The sequence below is a fragment of the Medicago truncatula genome, chromosome 7 (genome assembly GCF_003473485.1).
Source record: "Medicago truncatula cultivar Jemalong A17 chromosome 7, MtrunA17r5.0-ANR, whole genome shotgun sequence".
NCBI classification, from domain to species: domain Eukaryota; kingdom Viridiplantae; phylum Streptophyta; class Magnoliopsida; order Fabales; family Fabaceae; genus Medicago; species Medicago truncatula.
The window spans coordinates 21,696,919-21,716,610 of NC_053048.1; the positions used below are offsets into that span (position 1 = coordinate 21,696,919).

The 19,692-nt window shown below is 36.6% G+C and overlaps 1 protein-coding gene across 1 annotated transcript; it reads left to right on the plus strand.

Moving 5' to 3' along the window:
• Window positions 1–4,294: 4,294 nt before the first annotated feature.
• On the plus strand, window positions 4,295–5,023 carry LOC120577022 (uncharacterized). The gene is made up of 3 exons (XM_039827911.1): window positions 4,295–4,459; window positions 4,577–4,675; window positions 4,793–5,023. The coding sequence occupies exons 1-3, from the start codon at window positions 4,295–4,297 to the stop codon at window positions 5,021–5,023; spliced, it is 495 nt and encodes a 164-aa protein (XP_039683845.1).
• Window positions 5,024–19,692: the final 14,669 nt, after the last annotated feature.

Genomic DNA, 19,692 nt, shown 5'->3' on the forward strand with positions numbered 1-19,692 from the left:
AAATAAAATAAGATTTGAAAATAAAATAAATATTGAGTTTAGGGGTTGTTTTGAGATTTTAGAGAGTTTTGGGGGAGAAAGAGAAATAAGATAAGATAGATGGAGATATATAAATAGAGGAAGACCTAGGTTTAGAAAAGTTTGTACGTACGATCGTTTTTCGAGAAAAGGGAGAAAAAACCAAGAGAAGGGAGAAAGACTAGAGTGCTACGATTTTCACTTTCTAAGGTAAGGGTGAGACTAACTTATAATTCTATTAAGCTATGTAATTCTGATGATCATATTTAGCAAGTGTAGGATTGAATTAAAGAAGTTGGAAAACTAGGGTTAATGAGAGAAATTGATGATTAAATAGTGGAAACTTGTTAGATTGATGTAAAAACTGTTCCTAGACCTTAGATTATGTGTAGGATGAATTCTGGAATCTATGTTAGGCTTTATACCGTGAGAATTAGTAATTTTTCACAAAAATTGCACTTCTGCCTGTAGCGACATTCATCGTTCGCCTCCCGAGCTATGATCCTCGCCACGGCGAGTGATGAACTTCATCGCTCACCTCGCGAGCAAACCTTGTAACACCGCGTTAACCCAAACAATATAAATATAATAATAAATCAGAGTTTATCACCAAAACGGACATGTCACACTGCTTTTCAAAATTTCTTAAATAGAATATAAAAACTATTTAATAAACATCAAACTTCATTAGTTTCACCAAAACCTTGCAGCGGAATATTTTTCATTAAATAACAACAACATCAATGTTTAATTCTCCACTAAGTAAATCATGGCATAAAAGCCCCATCAAAATAATTCAACAACCAATAAGGGCTACATCAGCGTGTTCTAAAAACATGATACATAAGGAATGAAAACAAAACACGAAATTCCCATCCCATACGTATCAGAGCCCTAGACACTTGAGCCACCACCTACTACTCAGGATCACCTGCAAGTTACCCATAGGAAGGGCAACATTTCCAAGCAGAAGGGGTGAGATTCACAACAATAATAATAGATATAAAATTCATCAATTGAATCTAACACCCTAACATAATAATAATTATTCAATATACATATATATTTCATAATTAATAACATCAACAATAAGTGGTAACTTCGACCAACAACAACGACTCATGCAACTACTTGACAACACCGCTAAAGACTCCTCAACAATGCGACTATGCACATGCATGTGGTACCAATTTACATGGCAGAAGCCCTCATCGAATTTTGAATGGTTAAAGCATTCACATGACATAAGTCCTCACCAATTTGAACAACAAGGTGTTCCAGGGCATGAGCCCTCCCGCTTTGAACGACAAGGCGTTCTAGGGCATAATCCATCCCGCTTTTATGTTTATTCAATGGACTCCACTTGTGTATATCTACATACAACTCCACAATGCATATATATAATATGACTTACAACCCCACAATTTAACAACATGTATGATTTAATTAAATGTAAACATACATCACAGTCATCAACAAATCATCATAGTTAATCCAACAATTCCAGAAAATACACAAATGATCATAATCATGCTCATACATCAAGTTTATTCAACATTATGCAATTATACAACAATCAGCTACAGATACTGGGAAACTCGCCTCGCGAGTGCATCTGCTCGTTATGGCGAACTCAGGAAAAAGGTTACTCGCCGTGGCGAGTACGAGGCGAACGTGAAAAAGGGTGCTCTTGGAAGTTTTGACATTTTTCTCACTAAAACTTCAATTTTAAGCTCCCTATTCATCTTTTTAATCTGAAAATTGTCCCAGTCCTCTCTAAAAACATCTAAGCACTCAAAACTATACAACTTATAACTTATAACAACAATCTGAAAATTAAGATTCTCACTCACTAACTCGCCATGGCGAGTGGTTCTGCTCGCGAGGCGAGCCATGAAGTTGCTCCCTCGCGAGGCGAGACAGGCTACTCGCCGGGGCGAGCGATGAACATCAGTACGGGCAGAATGCAGATTTTTCCCAAAAATCCCAATTTTCTCAATTTCACTCCCCAAATCAGTTTACAAATGTATAACTAAATGTTGTATTCAATCAGAACCTATTTCTATCATCAAACCAGTGATTCCTACAACCAATTCACCCAAAAATCAAAGAACCAAAACCTAACCCAAAATCCCCAATTTCTACCATAAACCCGTTAAACCAAAATCAGAATTAAAAATCTATACTACTGAAGTAAACCTCACCCTTACCTTATTTCAGATGAACAATCATAACAAAATCTAGTTCACTTGGCTCTTCTCCCTTTTTATCCCAAAAGCTCTGTTTGCACGTAAAAGCAGTTTCTGACTATTTCTTTTTCCTAACTCCCAATACATAACTCCCCTTTATTTCATTTAATTCCCCCTTAATTCTATTAATTTCTAATTAAATCCTCAACCTCCAAAATAATAATAATTCCCACTTATTCTAATTAATATTAAGATAAACCATATAATAAAATATAACACACCACATAATCAACAATAATTATTTAAAATCATATAAAAGACCCTAAATAAATCATAAATAAATAAATAACGACTAGGGCGTTACAAACCTTACGTGCCTCGCGAGGTGCACCTTGCAGCTCGCCATAGCGAGCAGATGAACTCGCCTTGCGAGCTTGACCAGAGAACTTGCGAGATTTCGTGATTTTGACTTTTTGAGTTGTACCTTAGATGCCTTTGAGTGCCTGAACATGTCTAATAATGATTAGGAAAGATTTTAGAATGAGATTGAACCTGGAAAGATTTTAGAATGAACTTTTGTGATTCTGACCTGTACTCGCCATGGCGAGCAGAGGCTCTCGCCTCGCGAGTGACCTAGAAACAGAGTGCCTTGTTAGGATTTTGCGACCTTTGTTGCACGAGTTGCTAAGAGTTGAACCTCGGGGTAGTACTAAGACTTAATGATGATGTTTAATATAATCTGTCAAGCTGTTTTAAGATGTTTTGACATTGATTATGATGTGATATGATGTTATACGCATTACTTAAATTATGAATGTATACTTGAGATGTTGTTGGCTTGCATTTGATATTATGATATCTTGCTGTTATTGCATACTGAGATGTTGCTGTTGTTATTTAACTAAGCTGCATGAGTCGGTCTAAGTTGAGATGATGATGTTCCAAATTATTGGATTATATAAGAGGTTGTTGTTTAAAGAGGTTTAAGATGTCGAGTTCATGCATTAGTATTTCATAGCGATGGGGGCTAGATGCCCTGGAGCCTTTGCTCAACACGATGGAGCTTTAGCTCAATAGCGATGAGGATTTGATGCCCTGGAAGTATATTAATACTCAATAGCGATGGGGGCTTGATGCCCTGGATTGGTACCACATGCATATAAGAGGTCTAAGTTGCATAGTTGCATTTGTCGAGTCAAAGATGATAAGTTGCCAAGTTGTTGAAGTTGTGATTCTTTATATGAATTGTTGATGAAGTGAATTATGATATATTATTATCTATGATGAATATTATGATGTTTTAATGTTGTTAAATATAATTGTTGAATTATATGCTTAATATTATTGTTTTGTGAAATCTCACCCCTTCTGCTTGGAAATGTTGCTCTTCGTATGAGTAACTTGCAGGTGATCGAGTTTAGTTGCCGTGTTTGCTGTCGTGAGTGGCTTACCCTCACTGAGTCCTTAGGTTGCTCTGATACGTAACAGGATGGTATCTTTTGTGGCTATTTCTTGTTCCTTTACGTATTGTTTTATGATTTAAGTTGTTTAACTAATTTATAAGATGTTTTGATGAGGCCTGCGTGCCAAGATTTTATTTATGAAGATGAACTAATTCCGCTGCGATGTTTGAAGTATTTTGCTGAAGGATAAATTGTTATTTATCTATTTAAGATTTTTTAAGAAGTGTGATATCCCGTTGGTGATATTTTACTCTGATAAATGTTTAAGAAATTTTTATGTTGGGAAAACGGGGTGTTAGAATTGGTATTAGAGAAGATCGATCCGTCCGGCTAATTAGAAGAGTCGTGTCGAGTTTTAGTAATAGTTGTATTACTATCTTATGTTGTTGCTACTTGATGTGTAGAATCTAAGAGATGGCTGGAAGAAACGACGCTGCGATTGCTGCTGCACTAGAAGCTGTAGCTCAAGCTGTAGGACATCAGCCTGTTGGGAATGCTGGTGTAAATGCTGAAGTGAGGATGCTAGAGACGTTTCTGAGGAATCATCCTCCTATTTGCAAAGGAAGGTATGACCCTGATGGAGCCCAGACGTGGCTTAAGGAGATTGAGAGAGTGTTCCGCGTGATGCAGTGCACTGAAGTTCAGAAGGTGCGTTTTGGAACGCATATGCTAGCTGAGGAGGCTGATGATTGGTGGACTAGTCTTTTACCTACATTGGAACAAGACGGTGTTGTTGTGACTTGGGCTGTGTTTAGGACAGAGTTCCTAAATAGATACTTTCCTGAAGATGTTCGTGGGAAGAAAGAGATAGAGTTCCTTGAGCTGAAGCAAGGAAATATGTCCGTGACTGAGTATGCTGCCAAGTTAGTGGAATTGGCAAAGTTTTATTCGCACTATACTGCTGAGACTGCGGAGTTTTCTAAGTGTATCAAGTTCGAGAATGAGTTGCGTGCTGAGATAAAGAGAGTAATTGGTTACCAGAAGATTCGAATCTTTTATGAGCTGGTGAGCAGTTGCAGGATCTTTGAGGAAGATACCAAGACTCATTACAAGATTGTGAATGAGCGAAAGGCCAAGGGTCAACAGAGTCGTCCTAAGCCTTATAGTCCCCCTGCTGATAAGGGCAAACAGAGAGTAGTTGATGATAGGCGCCCTAAGAAGAAGGATGCTCCTGCTGAGATTGTCTTCTTTACTTGTGGTGAGAAAGGCCACAGGAGTAATGCTTGTCCTGGAGATGTGAAGAGGTGTTTTCACTGTGGTAAGAAAGTTCATACACTAGCCGAGTGTAAGCATGAAAAAATTGTGTGTTTTAACTGCGAGGAGGAAGGTCACATTGGTTCGCAATGCAAATAGCCTAAGAAGGTGCGGACTACTAGTAGAGTTTTTGCTTTGACTGGTACTCAGACTGAGAATGAGGATCGCTTGAGCAGAGGTACATGTTATATTAATAGAACACCTTTAGTTGCTATTATTGATACTGGTGCTACGCATTGTTTTATTGCTCTTGATTGTGCTTCTAAGTTGGGTCTTGCTTTGTCGGATATGAATGGAGAGATGGTTGTCGAAACTCCAGCTAAGGGTTCGGTGACTACTTCTCTCGTATGTTCGAAATGTCCTTTATCTATGTTTGATCTTGATTTTGAGATTGATATGGTTTGTTTACCTTTGAGTGGTATGGATGTAATAGTTGGTATGAACTGGTTAGAGTACAACCATGTTCACATTAATTGTTTACAACCAGAGTTTTTGTCTACTAAGCAGCTGAAGCAACTGGAACGCGATGGTATTTTAATTTTTTCCGTGATGGCTTCCTTGTCTATTGAGAATCAAGCAGTGATTGATAAACTACAAGTGGTATGTGATTTTCCAGAAGTTTTTCCAGATGAAATTCCTGATGTGCCTCCAGAAAGAGAAGTTGAATTTTCGATTGATCTTGTTCCTGGAACGAAGCTTGTGTTTATGACACCTTATCGTATGTCAACTTCTGAGTTAGCTGAGTTAAAGAAACAGTTAGAAGATTTGCTTGAGAAAAAGTTTGTTATACCAAGTGTTTCACCTTGGGGAGCACCTGTTTTGTTAGTGAAGAAGAAAGACGGTAGTATGAGGTTATGCATTGATTATCGTCAGTTGAATAAAGTAACTATGAAGAATAGGTATCCACTTCCAAGAATTGATGACTTGATGGATCAGTTAGTGGGTGCACGTGTTTTCAGCAAGATAGATTTGAGATCGGGTTATCACCAGATTAAAGTGAAAGATGAAGATATGCAGAAGACGGCTTTTAAAACGCGATATGGACATTACGAGTATAAAGTTATGCCTTTTGGTGTTACAAATGCACCTGGTGTGTTTATGGAGTACATGAATCGCATTTTCCATGCATTTTTTGGATCGGTTCGTGGTTTTTTTCATTGATGATATTTTTATCTACTCCAAGACTGAAGAAGAACATGCTGAGCATTTGAAGATTGTTTTGCAAGTGTTGAAAGAGAAGAAACTTTATGCAAAATTGTCTAAGTGTGAGTTCTGGTTGAAAGAGGTAAGTTTTCTTGGCCATGTTATTTCTGGTAATGGTATTGCCGTTGATCCCTCTAAAGTCGATGCGGTATCGTAATGGGAGACTCCTAAGTCAGTTACAGAGATTAGAAGCTTTTTGGGATTGGCTGGTTATTACAGAAGATTTATTGAAGGATTTTCCAAGTTAGCACTTCCGTTAACACAGTTGACTTGTAAAGGTAAAGCCTTTGTGTGGGATGTTCAATGTGAGAACAGCTTTAGTGAATTGAAGAAGTGGTTGATGACAGCTCCGGTTTTGATTTTGCCAAAGTCCGATGAACCTTTTGTGGTAAATTGTGATGCGTCCAAGTTGGGTTTAGGTGGTGTGCTTATGCAAGATGGTAAAGGAGTAGCCTATGCTTCAAGACGGTTGAGAATTCACGAGAAGAATTACCCTACGCACGATTTAGAATTAGTTGTTGTGGTCTTTGTATTGAAGATATGGAGACATTACTTGTATGGTTCGAGATTTGAAGTGTTTAGTGATCACAAGAGTTTGAAGTATCTGTTCGATCAGAAGGAATTGAATATGAGGCAGCGTAGGTGGCTTGAATTGCTGAAAGAATTTGATTTTGAGTTGAGCTATCATCCAGGTAAAGCTAATGTTGTTGCAGATGCCTTGAGTAGGAAGACTTTGCATATGTCTGCTATGATGGTTAGGGAGTTCGAGTTGCTTGAACAGTTTAGTGATTTGAGCTTAGTTTGTGAATGGTCACCTCAGAGTGTGAAACTAGGAATGCTGAAGATTGATAGTGAATTTCTGAAGAATATTAAAGAAGCACATAATGTTGATGTCAAGTTTGTATACTTGTTGGTGTTGGAGTAAGCCCTAATAGCCAATCTATATTAATTGGGTTTGGTTTTGTATCATGATATTGATATAAATATATATTGTGAATATATAAATAATAAGGCATTTCTTTATTGAGTTTGTTTTGTTTCAAAATAATAAAGTTCCTAGAATAGTTAGTCCGTTTGATTGAACATTAAGTATAACTTAATTGTGAGACCCCGTTAAACATAAGGAAACTATTCTTAAAGTATCTGTAGTCAAGCTTTATTGAGAAGTGGGATATCATTAAAGCATAGAGACTATTATGTAGGTAGACTGATGATCACATCTCACAGATTTATTTAAATACGGCTTGTGTGTCGTGATTTATTTTATTTAAATACGACCTGCGTGTCGTGGTTTGCTTTTATTTTATTTAAATGTTAAATAATGTAAATGCTCAAGTTAAAGAGAAGACAACGCCGAAAGATGTTTTCGATGGATAAACTTTTGAAGCTTGTTCGTGGGTCAAAGAATTATAATAAAGTAGTTTATTTAATTCTTACGCGTTAGGAAGTCATAATCATACTACCTAGTTTATTATTTTATGTATATGATGCATGAAATGTGTGTTTAGATTAGTGCATGTATATTTTAAATATTTTATATATACTTGCTATCTATGAACATGAATGTCATGTATAATATTAGATGTGTGTATAAGATACACATGTCAGTGAGATCAACTTAATTAAAAATCCTTCAAATAGAATATGAAGTAAATTATTTTTCAAAGTATAACACACTTCAAGACTAATATCGAAATGTGTAGGTTTCGCCTCCGCGAGGTGCACTTTCTATACTAGTAAGTTGTGGTGCGGTAATTCTATTTACCGACTGTTATTTTGGATCTAAGTTAACTATATTATTTTAATAAGATTAAAATATATATTTACTTCAAAAGAATATTAAGTTAATTGCTTTCGAAAGGATGACACCCTTCAAGACTAATATCGAAATGTGTAGGTTTCGCCTCCGCGAGGTGCACTTTCTATACTAGTAAGTTGCGGTCCGGTAATTCCATTTACCCGACTGTTATTCTTTGGGTCCAACTTAACTAAATTATTTTAATATGATTAAAATAAATTTAGAAGCAATGTTTGGGAACACCTATATGATAGATTAGAGTAAGGAGTTATTCACTCAAATGATTTGAAAGTTGTATGAGATACAATTGGAAGGAGTTCCTACCTAAATAACTGAGTTTTGAGTACAGCCCCCGTTGACTTAAAGCAAGGTAAAATATGGATTTCAACCCACTAGAAAATCTTCCAATGAGATTTTCCGATTCAAATGTTGAAGGTCATTTGATTTGAGTAAAATAGTGGGAGCATAATTAATTAAAGACCTAATTAATTATGTTCTTAAATTATGATACATTTATTTTCTGTATTTAGAATTTCTTTAGCATATGCATCTTATTATACTGTTAAATGTTCTTATGAAGAACAAAATCTTCAAGAAATAGTTTCTGAATTGGTATTAAGAATTGTTCTTAAGAATGAGAAAAACTGTTAATGTTATGAAAGAGTCAAAATAGAAGTAAGACTTCTTATTTGCCCATATAATTATAGAAAGTTAAATTTCTACTTCTGCATCATAAGTATATGATACTTGATGGTTAATCTCATATTTGTTGAAAAAATAGAGAGTTTTAAAGAAGCGGGACATTAAGTATAAGCGAAGTCCACTTACGTCTAGATTGAGACAAATTGTTTCATTGACATAGGAGATAATGCTTGGACTTAAATTTAACTTAATATGGAACAAAATAATTGTTATTAAATTCCATATAAAATAGAAGCATTAAATCATAAATCTTGTATTGACAAGAGAATGATTGTGTAGTTGAATAAAAAAGACAAATGTTGTCCTATTATCCAAATAATGTTTTCTATACAAGTGTGCTAATCAAGTAATGGAATTGAGTTCCATGATCTTGATAAGCTAGTCTATAACTTATGAGAAAAGGATCAAATGAGATTAGAACCTTTTGTATATCATTGGCATCACTGTTTAGTACAAACAATTGTGAATCACATTTCCAAAATCCATGGATGTGGACTATTAGACTCATTTGATTTTATATCATTTGAAGGATGTGAGTCTCACCTTTCAAAATATATTAGTATCCCAATCGCCAACAAAGGTGAAAGGGCACACAATTTATTTGAGTTTATATATATATATATGAGATGTATATGGAGAACTAAACATATTTGCTAGATATTGTTTCTATTACTTCATCTAACATTACTAAATCGTTTAGTAGATAAGAAAAGTGTATTTGACACGATTCAAGAAAACTTTGAAATTGTTCAAAGATTTTAGCAATGAAGTAAAAGGAATAAGTTTGAAAAGTATAAAGACTATACGAGTAAGTCGTGATGGTAAATGCTTGATTAATGAGTATAATGATTATTTATATCGTTTCATTTTTGACATGACTCGATCTAAAATAGTTTAATTATAACTTAAAGACTCTTAAAATTAATTAAATTACAGTTATTCTTCACCCACAACAAGTTCTAATTGAGTAATCATAAATACACCATATTAGATATGGAGGTAAGAGTACCTAATTTTGACTTTATGATAATTTGAGGTTATATGGTTTACTAGATAAACTAAACTTCAAATTAAATGAATGTATACTTGTGGAGGTTCCCTTAGGAAACTATAGGATACTATTTCTACATCTTCTTCCTTGACAAAAGTTGTTTGTCCCTAGTACTGGAGTATTCCTTTTCAAGGAGTATAACTTTGCAAGAGCTAGTGGGAGTGATGTAGAACTTGAATTAAGTCAAGTACCACAAAATACATGTTTCTCTAAGAATGGAACATGAACTGATTCAACAAAGGGTTGTTGGTAAATCGGTAGTTCGAGTAGCACATGATCTAGATGAGTCTGATATGTCATAACACTAGGATGAGAAACATGATTTTATCATGACTCAACAAGGTGATATGATGCTCATGGAAGATGAGCACCTGACTTACTAGAAGGTCGCAAATGACCTGATTTTTGAGAAGTGGCTAGTTGCCATGAGATCTTATAAAGAATCGATGTACACAAATCATATATGGATATTGGTTATATTATCCAAATGAGTATGACTCATAAGATGAATGTGAGTTTTCTTATGGAAAACTGACATGGATGGTATTATGAATACCTTTAAGATGTGATTGATTGTAGAAGGTTTCATGCAATTCATGATGCATATCATGACGAAACCATTCCATCATCTTAATGCTTAAATCTAAATATCCCAATTTCCATTGTTGTATAATACATGTTCTAGAAGATGGATAACGAGGTTGTATCCCTTAATTGGAATAACCTTATATATATATATATATATATATATATATATATATATATTTGATATATGTAGGATTTCGTTAATCCAAAGGATACTAGAAAGGTAGATGTATTATAAAATTCATTTATGAATTAGAGAAAACTTCTCGAAGTTGAATTTTTTAATGAAGTTTTATGAAAACTTTTATTAATAAAGAAATCTTGTGCACATAAGGAGATTAGTGGGAGCATTTAAATTAGTTTGGTGGAGTATGTGGATGACATACTAGTCACCAAAATAATTTATCTACACATGTAAGACATGGTTAGAAAATTATTTTCAATATCTACCAAAATAATTTATCTACACATGTAAGACATGGTTAGAAAATTACCAAAATTGATTATTGTGTTCGACACTAGAATACCTTCAAGAATATCCCTGGATGTCTTAAAGGACTATGGATTGTTTCTTGAACACGGATGAAAGAAACATTGTTAATGAGTTACAATGATGTTGACTTTCATATCGGTGTACAGTATATCCAGATCGTAATTTGGAATAAATGTTATGCTAGGATATCAACTATGAAATTTGTAAAAGTACAAACTTCAGATAGTTGTTGTTTCTATTGCAGATGTCAAATATATATGATTTGGATTGTTTAGCTCATAACTGAGTGAAAACATGTGTTTCTTGCGTTGCGGATTCCATTGATCTCGTCTGAGGTAAAATTGGTTTGAATCTTGCAAGGAATGAAAACTTGATCTCACCAATGATCCAAATGTATACTTTGACACTTCAATTTCTTTTCGATAGAAAATCGAAAGTGGAAATTGAAAGAAGTATAACCTACCAACATAGAAAGAGTTCCTTATCTGCTAGTATAGTATCTTGCCCATAGTGTGCTTGATACTAACACTTGACCAATAGATATTGAGTTGATATTTGATTGGCTTTTAATGCTAGTGGGAGATTGTTGGAGTAAGCCCTAATAGCCAATCTATATTGATTGGGTTTGGTTTTGTATCATGATTTTGATATAAATATATATTGTGAATATATAAATAATAAGGCATTTCTTTATTGAGTTTGTTTTGTTTCAAAATAATAAAGTTCCTAGAATAGTTAGTCCGTTTAATGGAACATTAAGTATAACTTAATTGTGAGACCCCGTTAAACATACGGAAACTATTCTTAAAGTATCCGTAGTCAAGCTTTATTGAGAAGTGGGATATCATTAAAGCATAGAGACTATTATGTAGGTAGACTGATGATCACATCTCACAGATCATGGATAAAGAGTTATCAAGTCTTCACATAGATATAAATATTAGGAGTAATATTTATATTGGATTGATCCGCCATGAGAATACTACATAGTAAAAGTTATGAAAAGTGTCATAAGATATTCTCATAGTGATAGTGGTGTATTCCACCCTTCGACCTGAAACCACTATGTACCCTAGATGTTGGAGTCGAGTGCTTTGTCACCATTCAAACGTTGTCCGTAACAGGATGACTATAAAGTTGGTTGATGGGTACTCCATGAATTATGTTGAGGGACATGAGTGACCTAGATGGAATTTGCCCCTCCTACATAACAGGAGAAATGTCTACGGGCCCAATATTGAACTAGACAAGGATGACACGGTCTATGCCTTGTGTTCAATATAGACATGAGGGCAAAAGGGTAATTATACACATGATCATTATCACAGAAAGGTTTCGTCAGATCACATGACTTTCTCGTCACTTGGGTAGCAGTGATGTGTTGCTAGATACCGCTCACTGTTTATAATATTAAATATGTGATTTAATATTATTGCCAACGTTACGTGAACCTATAGGGTCACACACAAAGGACAGATAGACGAGAGAAATAACTAAGTAAGACTTATTTATAAAATAATAAGTGAGACTTATTTATAAAATAATAAGTGAGACTTATTATTAATTAAATAATTAAATATGATTTCATTATTTAATTTATGAAAAATAGAGAAACGCGGTCCACCGTAAGGTACGGTGTGTTTAAGTGTTGTCTTGCTGACCACACAAGTGATTCTATAAATAGAACCCTTGTGTTGAAGCATTACAAACTTTTTGTGAGTGCTAAACCTCATTCACAAAAGTTGTGAAACCTAGCCGCCGCTCTCTAAACATTTGTTCTCTCTGAATCTCCGTTGGAATTGGCTAGCACCGGTCATCGGAGAAGTTTTGTTCGTGTGGACTGAGTAGAGGCATCGCTTCTTTGCTTTGCTCGTGATCAGAAATATTTTTCTACAAAGGTTCTGCTCTTCAAGAGGTAAACACATGAATCTTTAAAGTGTTTAAATTTCTGTTTGATTTGTGAGTAATGATTTAATCAAGATCCGTTTCAATGGGATTTCTTCCGCAAAGAGGATTAAAATTTTGAAAAACCCCTCTTAAAATCCCTTCAGTTGGTTGCTAGTAATCAGACTGAAGATAGTGATTTTAAAATCGATGATCAAGGTGTGTTGAGGTTTCGAGGTAGGATTTGTATTCCAGACGATGATGAGATGAAGAAAATGATTCTTGAAGAGAGTCATAGGAGTAGCTTGAGTATCCATCCGGGAGCTATGAAGATGTATCATGATCTGAAGAATTTGTTTTGGTGGTCTGGATTGAAACGTGATGTTGCACAGTTTGTGTATTCTTGTTTGATTTGTCAGAAGTCGAAAGTTGAGCATCAGAAATCTGCTGGTATGATGGTATCTTTAGATGTGCCAGAGTGGAAATGGGATAGTATATCCATGGATTTTTTAACGAGTTTGCCGAATACTCCTAAAGGGAATGACTCGATTTGGGTAATTGTTGATAGATTGACGAAGTCGGCTCATTTTCTTCCGATTAATATCAATTTTCCTGTTTCTCAGTTGGCAGAGATTTATATTCGTGAAATTGTGAAGTTACATGGTGTTCCTTCGAGCATTGTATCAAATAGAGATCCAAGATTCACTTCTAGATTTTGGAAAAGTTTGCAGCAGGCTTTAGGTTCTAAGTTGAGGTTGAGTTCGGCGTATCATCCGCAGACAGATGGTCAGTCGGAAAGAACGATTCAATCGCTAGAGGACTTGTTGAGAGTTTGTGTACTTGAGCAAGGAGGAACTTGGGATAGTCATCTTCCATTGATAGAGTTCACGTACAATAATAGTTATCATTCTAGTATTGGGATGGCACCTTATGAAGCTTTGTATGGTCGGAGATGCAGAACTCCGTTGTGTTGGTTTGAGTCAGGTGAAAGAGTGGTCTTAGGAGATTGTTCAACAAACTACTGAGAAAGTTAAGATGATTCAAGAAAAGATGAAAGTGTCACCGAGTCGACAAAAGAGTTATCATGATAAGCGTAGAAAAGATCTTGAATTTCAAGAAGGAGACCACGTATTTTTGAGAGTCACTCCTATGACTGGTGTAGGACGTGCTTTGAAGTCAAAGAAGTTGACTCCGAGATTTATTGGTCCGTATCAGATATCAGAAAGAGTTGGAACGGTGGCTTACCGAGTGGGTTTACCACTGCATCTTTCGAATTTGCACGATGTATTTCACGTGTCGCAACTTCGGAAGTATGTTCCGGATCCATCTCATGTGATCCAAAGTGATGATGTGTGTAACGCCCACTTTCGTTTAATCGTTTATTTAATCGAGTTTAGGTGATTATATTATATTTATATAATATATGCATGATTTTGGTATGTCTTGATGATTTATGATGATTTGATTGATGACGTGTTAAGTTTGAGCTTTGGAAGATTTGATAAGAATATGAGAATTATTTTATTGTTAAATAAAATAAAGATTTGAAAATAATATAAAATATTTAGTTAAGGGTTGTTTTGATATTTTAGATAGTTTTGGGGGAGAAAGTGAGATAAGATAAGTAATTAAGAAGAGGTATATAAAGGTTAGACCTAGTCTTAGAAAAAACATTGTACGTGAAAACTTTTGGAAAAAGGGAGAAAAGCTTAGAGAGGAGCAAGAGACCAAGAGTGCTGCGATTTTCTTCAAACAAGGTAAGGGTGAGACTAATGATTCAATAGCATTGATCGTTGTAATTCTGATGATTAATTGACAAAGTTAGGATTGATTTAGAAAAGTTTTGGAATTAGGTCAAAACCCTAAAAATTGATGATCAAACGGTAAAACTTGTTTAGATTGATGTAGAAACCGTCCTTTAACCTTAGAACATGTTTAGGATGGATTATGAGATCAAAATTAGGCTTTGAACCATGTTTTTTGATGGATTTGCGAGAAAACCCGTAGTCTGCCCGTGCTTCTGTTCATCGCTCGCCACGGCGAGTGATGAACTTCATCGCTCGCCACGCGAGCCCCTTCCCTTCGCCTCGCGAGTTGTTTGGTGCAACTCGCCATAGCGAGCAACCCATCCTCGCCTCGCGAGCTTAGGCAGAGTGCATTTCATATTTTGTGTTTCGACATTTTTAGTTGGACCTTGGCTGCCATAGAGTGCCTGAACATACCTAGTATTGATTAGGAATGAATGTAGGATCAGAGGGAACCCAGAACAACATTAGTTTGGGAGATGAGTGGTACTCGCCATGGCGAGTAAGAACTCTCGCCTCGCGAGTACAACCAGAATGTACTTGCTTGAGTGTTTGTGCGATCTGTGTCGCACGTGTTGATCAAGAGCGAACCCGTAGTTGGTATTAAGACCTAATGATGACGTTTAATGCAGTCTGTAGAGTTGTTTAAGTTATGTTGATATTAAATGGACATGAACTAATGTATTGTATATTCATGCAAGATATGAAGGTTGATATTCCTGATATTTATAAGTTATTGATATAATGATATCATTTTGTTTATGTGACCTGTTTATGCTGCTTCCGTTATTTAACTAAGTGCATAAGTTTGTGATGAAGTTAGCTCCAAATTATTGGATGCATGTTGATATGTTGATTACGATGTTTTTGTTCATAAGTGTCCATGCATAGCATCTCATTGAGCTTAGTCCTCACCATGAATAATAGAAGCTTTGTCCTCCGCACGTTTTATAGGAGCTTTGTCCTCCGCACGATTAAAGTATATTAATACTTATGATGACGATTGGTACCACATGCATATAGGGAGTCTAAGAGCATTGTCACATTGTCATGATTAAAATGCCTTGTTGATAATGATTGAATACGTGATTACGTGATAAGTGTTTATCAATTATGTGATTTTGTTCATGATAACTGGATATATGATTATGTTATAACTGTTTAGCAAATATGCAATGTTATCTAAGGAATGATTATGATGTTAATTTATGATTCGCAATTACATTGATTAATGTTATTTGATTATGAAATCTCACCCCTTCTGCTTGAAAATGTTGCCCTTCGTATGGGTAACTTGCAGGTGATCGTGCTTAGTGTGCAGTTTGCTTTCGTGAGTTGGCCTTGCCTTCACTGTGTCGTCTAGGTTGCTCTGATACGTAACGGGATGGGGTTATATGCTATAACATGCTTCATTCTTTTACGTGAACTGCTATGACAATTTCTGTTTTGATTAACTCTTTTGAGATACTTTATTGGGGCCTGCGTGCCAAATTGATTTATGGTTTATGAACTAATATTCCGCTGCTATGTTAAGATATTATGTGGAAGTTAAATTATTATTTAACTGTTTTTGGATTACGTTTTTATGTGATATCCCGTTTATGGTTTTTACTCTGATAAATGTTTAAGAAATTTGTATATTGGGAAAACGGGGTGTTACAATTGGTATCAGAGCAGGTCGATCCGTTCGGTCAATTAGAGAGTCGTGTCGAGTCTTAGTAATATTTATATTACTATCTTATGTTGTTGTTGCTACTTTTGTAGAATCTCGGAAATGGCTGGAAGAAACGATGCTGCGTTAGCTGCTGCTCTACAAGCTGTTGCCCAAGCTGTGGGACAACAACCTAACGCAAATGCTGGTGCGAACGCTGAAGCTAGGATGTTGGAGACGTTCATGAAGAAGAACCCTCCGACTTTCAAAGGACGTTATGACCCTGATGGAGCCCAGACGTGGCTTAAGGAGATTGAGAGGATTTTCCGGGTTATGCAGTGCACTGAAGATCAGAAGGTGCGGTTTGGTACTCATCAGCTAGCCGAGGAAGCTGATGACTGGTGGGTTGCTCTTCTACCTACCCTTGGGCAGGAGGGAGCTGTTGTGACTTGGGCTGTTTTTAGGAGAGAGTTCCTGAGAAGATACTTTCCGGAAGATGTTCGCGGGAAGAAGGAGATCGAGTTCCTTGAGTTGAAGCAAGGAAACATGTCTGTGACAGAGTATGCTGCCAAGTTCGTGGAGCCGTCAAAGTTCTACCCGCACTATACTGCAGAGAATGCTGAGTTCTCGAGATGCATCAAGTTCGAGAACGGTTTGAGGCCCGACATCAAGAGGGCGATTGGATACCAACAGCTGAGAGTTTTTCAGGATTTGGTTAATAGCTGCAGGATCTATGAAGAGGATACGAAGGCTCACTACAAGGTAGTGAATGAGAGAAAGGGCAAGGGACAGCAGAGTCGTCCTAAGCCGTACAGTGCCCCTGCTGATAAAGGGAAACAGAAGATGGTCGATGTTAGGCGGCCTAAGAAGAAGGATGCTGCAGAGATTGTGTGTTTCAATTGTGGTGAGAAAGGCCACAAAAGCAACGTCTGCCCTGAGGAAATCAAGAAGTGTGTCCGGTGTGGCAAGAAAGGTCATGTTGTAGCTGATTGCAATCGTACGGACATTGTGTGCTTTAATTGCAACGGAGAGGGTCACATTAGTTCACAGTGTACTCAGCCTAAGAGGGCGCCGACTACTGGTAGAGTCTTTGCTTTGACTGGTACTCAGACAGAGAACGAGGATCGTTTGATCAGAGGTACTTGCTATATTAATAATACTCCTTTAGTTGCTATTATTGATACTGGTGCTACGCATTGTTTTATTGCTTTCGATTGTGTTTCTGCTTTGGGTCTTGATTTGTCTGATATGAATGGAGAGATGGTTGTCGAAACTCCGGCTAAGGGTTCGGTGACTACTTCTCTCGTATGTTTGAAATGTCCTTTGTCTATGTTTGGTCGTGATTTCAAAATGGATTTAGTTTGTCTACCTTTGAGCGGTATGGATGTGATTCTGGGTATGAACTGGTTAGAGTACAACCACGTTCTTATTAATTGTTTTAGCAAGTCAGTGCATTTCTCTTCCGTCGAAGAGGAAAGTGGTGCGGAGTTTTTATCTACTAAGCAGCTGAAGCAACTGGAACGCGACGGTATCTTGATGTTTTCGTTAATGGCTACTTTATCTATTGAGAATCAAGCAGTGATTGATAGGTTACCGGTGGTGTGTGAATTTCCTGAAGTTTTTCCAGATGAGATTCCTGATGTGCCTCCAGAGAGAGAAGTTGAGTTTTCTATTGATCTTGTCCCTGGAACAAAGCCGGTCTCGATGGCACCTTATCGTATGTCTGCTTCTGAGTTATCTGAGTTGAAGAAACAGTTGGAAGACTTGCTTGAGAAGAAGTTTGTTAGACCAAGTGTTTCACCTTGGGGAGCGCCGGTTTTGTTAGTAAAGAAGAAAGATGGTAGTATGCGGTTATGTATTGATTATCGGCAGTTGAACAAGGTAACTATCAAGAATAGGTATCCACTTCCGAGAATTGATGATTTGATGGATCAGTTAGTGGGTGCACGTGTTTTTAGCAAGATTGATTTGAGGTCAGGTTATCACCAGATTAAAGTAAAGGATGAAGATATGCAGAAGACAGCTTTCAGAACGCGTTATGGTCACTATGAATATAAAGTTATGCCTTTTGGTGTTACCAATGCACCTGGAGTGTTTATGGAGTATATGAATCGCATCTTCCATGCATTTTTGGATCGGTTTGTGGTTGTGTTTATCGACGATATTTTGATTTACTCCAAGACTGACGAAGAACATGCTGAGCATCTGAAGATTGTTTTGCAAGTGTTGAAAGAGAAGAAGCTTTATGCTAAATTGTCTAAGTGTGAATTCTGGTTGAAAGAAGTGAGTTTTCTAGGCCATGTTATTTCTGGTGATGGAATTGCAGTGGATCTGTCTAAAGTTGAAGCGGTATCACAGTGGGAGACTCCTAAGTCCGTTACAGAGATTAGAAGTTTCTTGGGTTTAGCTGGTTACTATAAAAGGTTTATTGAAGGATTTTCTAAGTTAGCTCTTCCGCTAACGCAGTTGACTTGTAAAGGTAAAACTTTTGTGTGGGACGTCCATTGTGAGAAAAGTTTCGGTGAATTGAAGAAGCGTTTGACGACTGCTCCAGTGTTAATTTTGCCGAAGTCAGATGAACCTTTTGTGGTGTATTGTGATGCGTCCAAGTTGGGTTTAGGAGGTGTACTTATGCAAGAAGGTAAAGTGGTAGCTTATGCTTCAAGACAGTTGAGGATTCATGAGAAGAATTATCCTACGCATGATCTCGAGTTGGCGGCCGTAGTCTTTGTATTGAAGATATGGAGACATTACTTGTATGGTTCGAGATTTGAGGTGTTTAGTGATCACAAGAGTTTGAAGTATTTATTCGATCAGAAGGAATTGAATATGAGACAGCGAAGATGGCTTGAATTGTTGAAAGATTATGACTTTGGCTTGAATTATCATCCAGGTAAAGCTAATGTTGTTGCAGATGCCTTGAGTAGGAAGACATTGCATATGTCCGCCATGATGGTCAGAGAGTTCGAATTGCTTGAACAGTTTAGAGATATGAGTTTGGTTTGCGAATGGTCACCTCAGAGTGTGAGACTGGGTATGCTGAAGATTGATAGTGAATTCCTGAAAAGTATCAAGGAAGCGCAGAAAGTTGATGTCAAGTTTGTGGACTTGTTGGTTGCTAGAGATCAGACTGAAGACAGTGATTTTAAAATCGACAATCAAGGTGTGCTGAGATTCCGAGGAAGAATTTGTATCCCAGACAATGAAGAGATTAAGAAAATGATTCTTGAAGAGAGTCATAGGAGTATATTTAGTATTCATCCGGGAGCTACGAAGATGTATCATGATTTAAAGAAGATTTTCTGGTGGTCTGGTTTGAAACGAGATGTGGCACAGTTTGTGTATTCCTGCTTAGTTTGTCAGAAGTCTAAAGTTGAGCATCAGAAACCTGCTGGAATGATGGTACCTTTAGACGTGCCAGAATGGAAATGGGATAGTATATCCATGGATTTTTTGACGAGTTTGCCAAATACTCCTAGAGGGAACGACGCAATTTGGGTTATTGTTGATAGATTGACGAAGTCGGCTCATTTTCTACCGATTAATATTAGTTTCCCCGTTGCCCAGTTGGCAGAGATTTATATCAAGGAGATTGT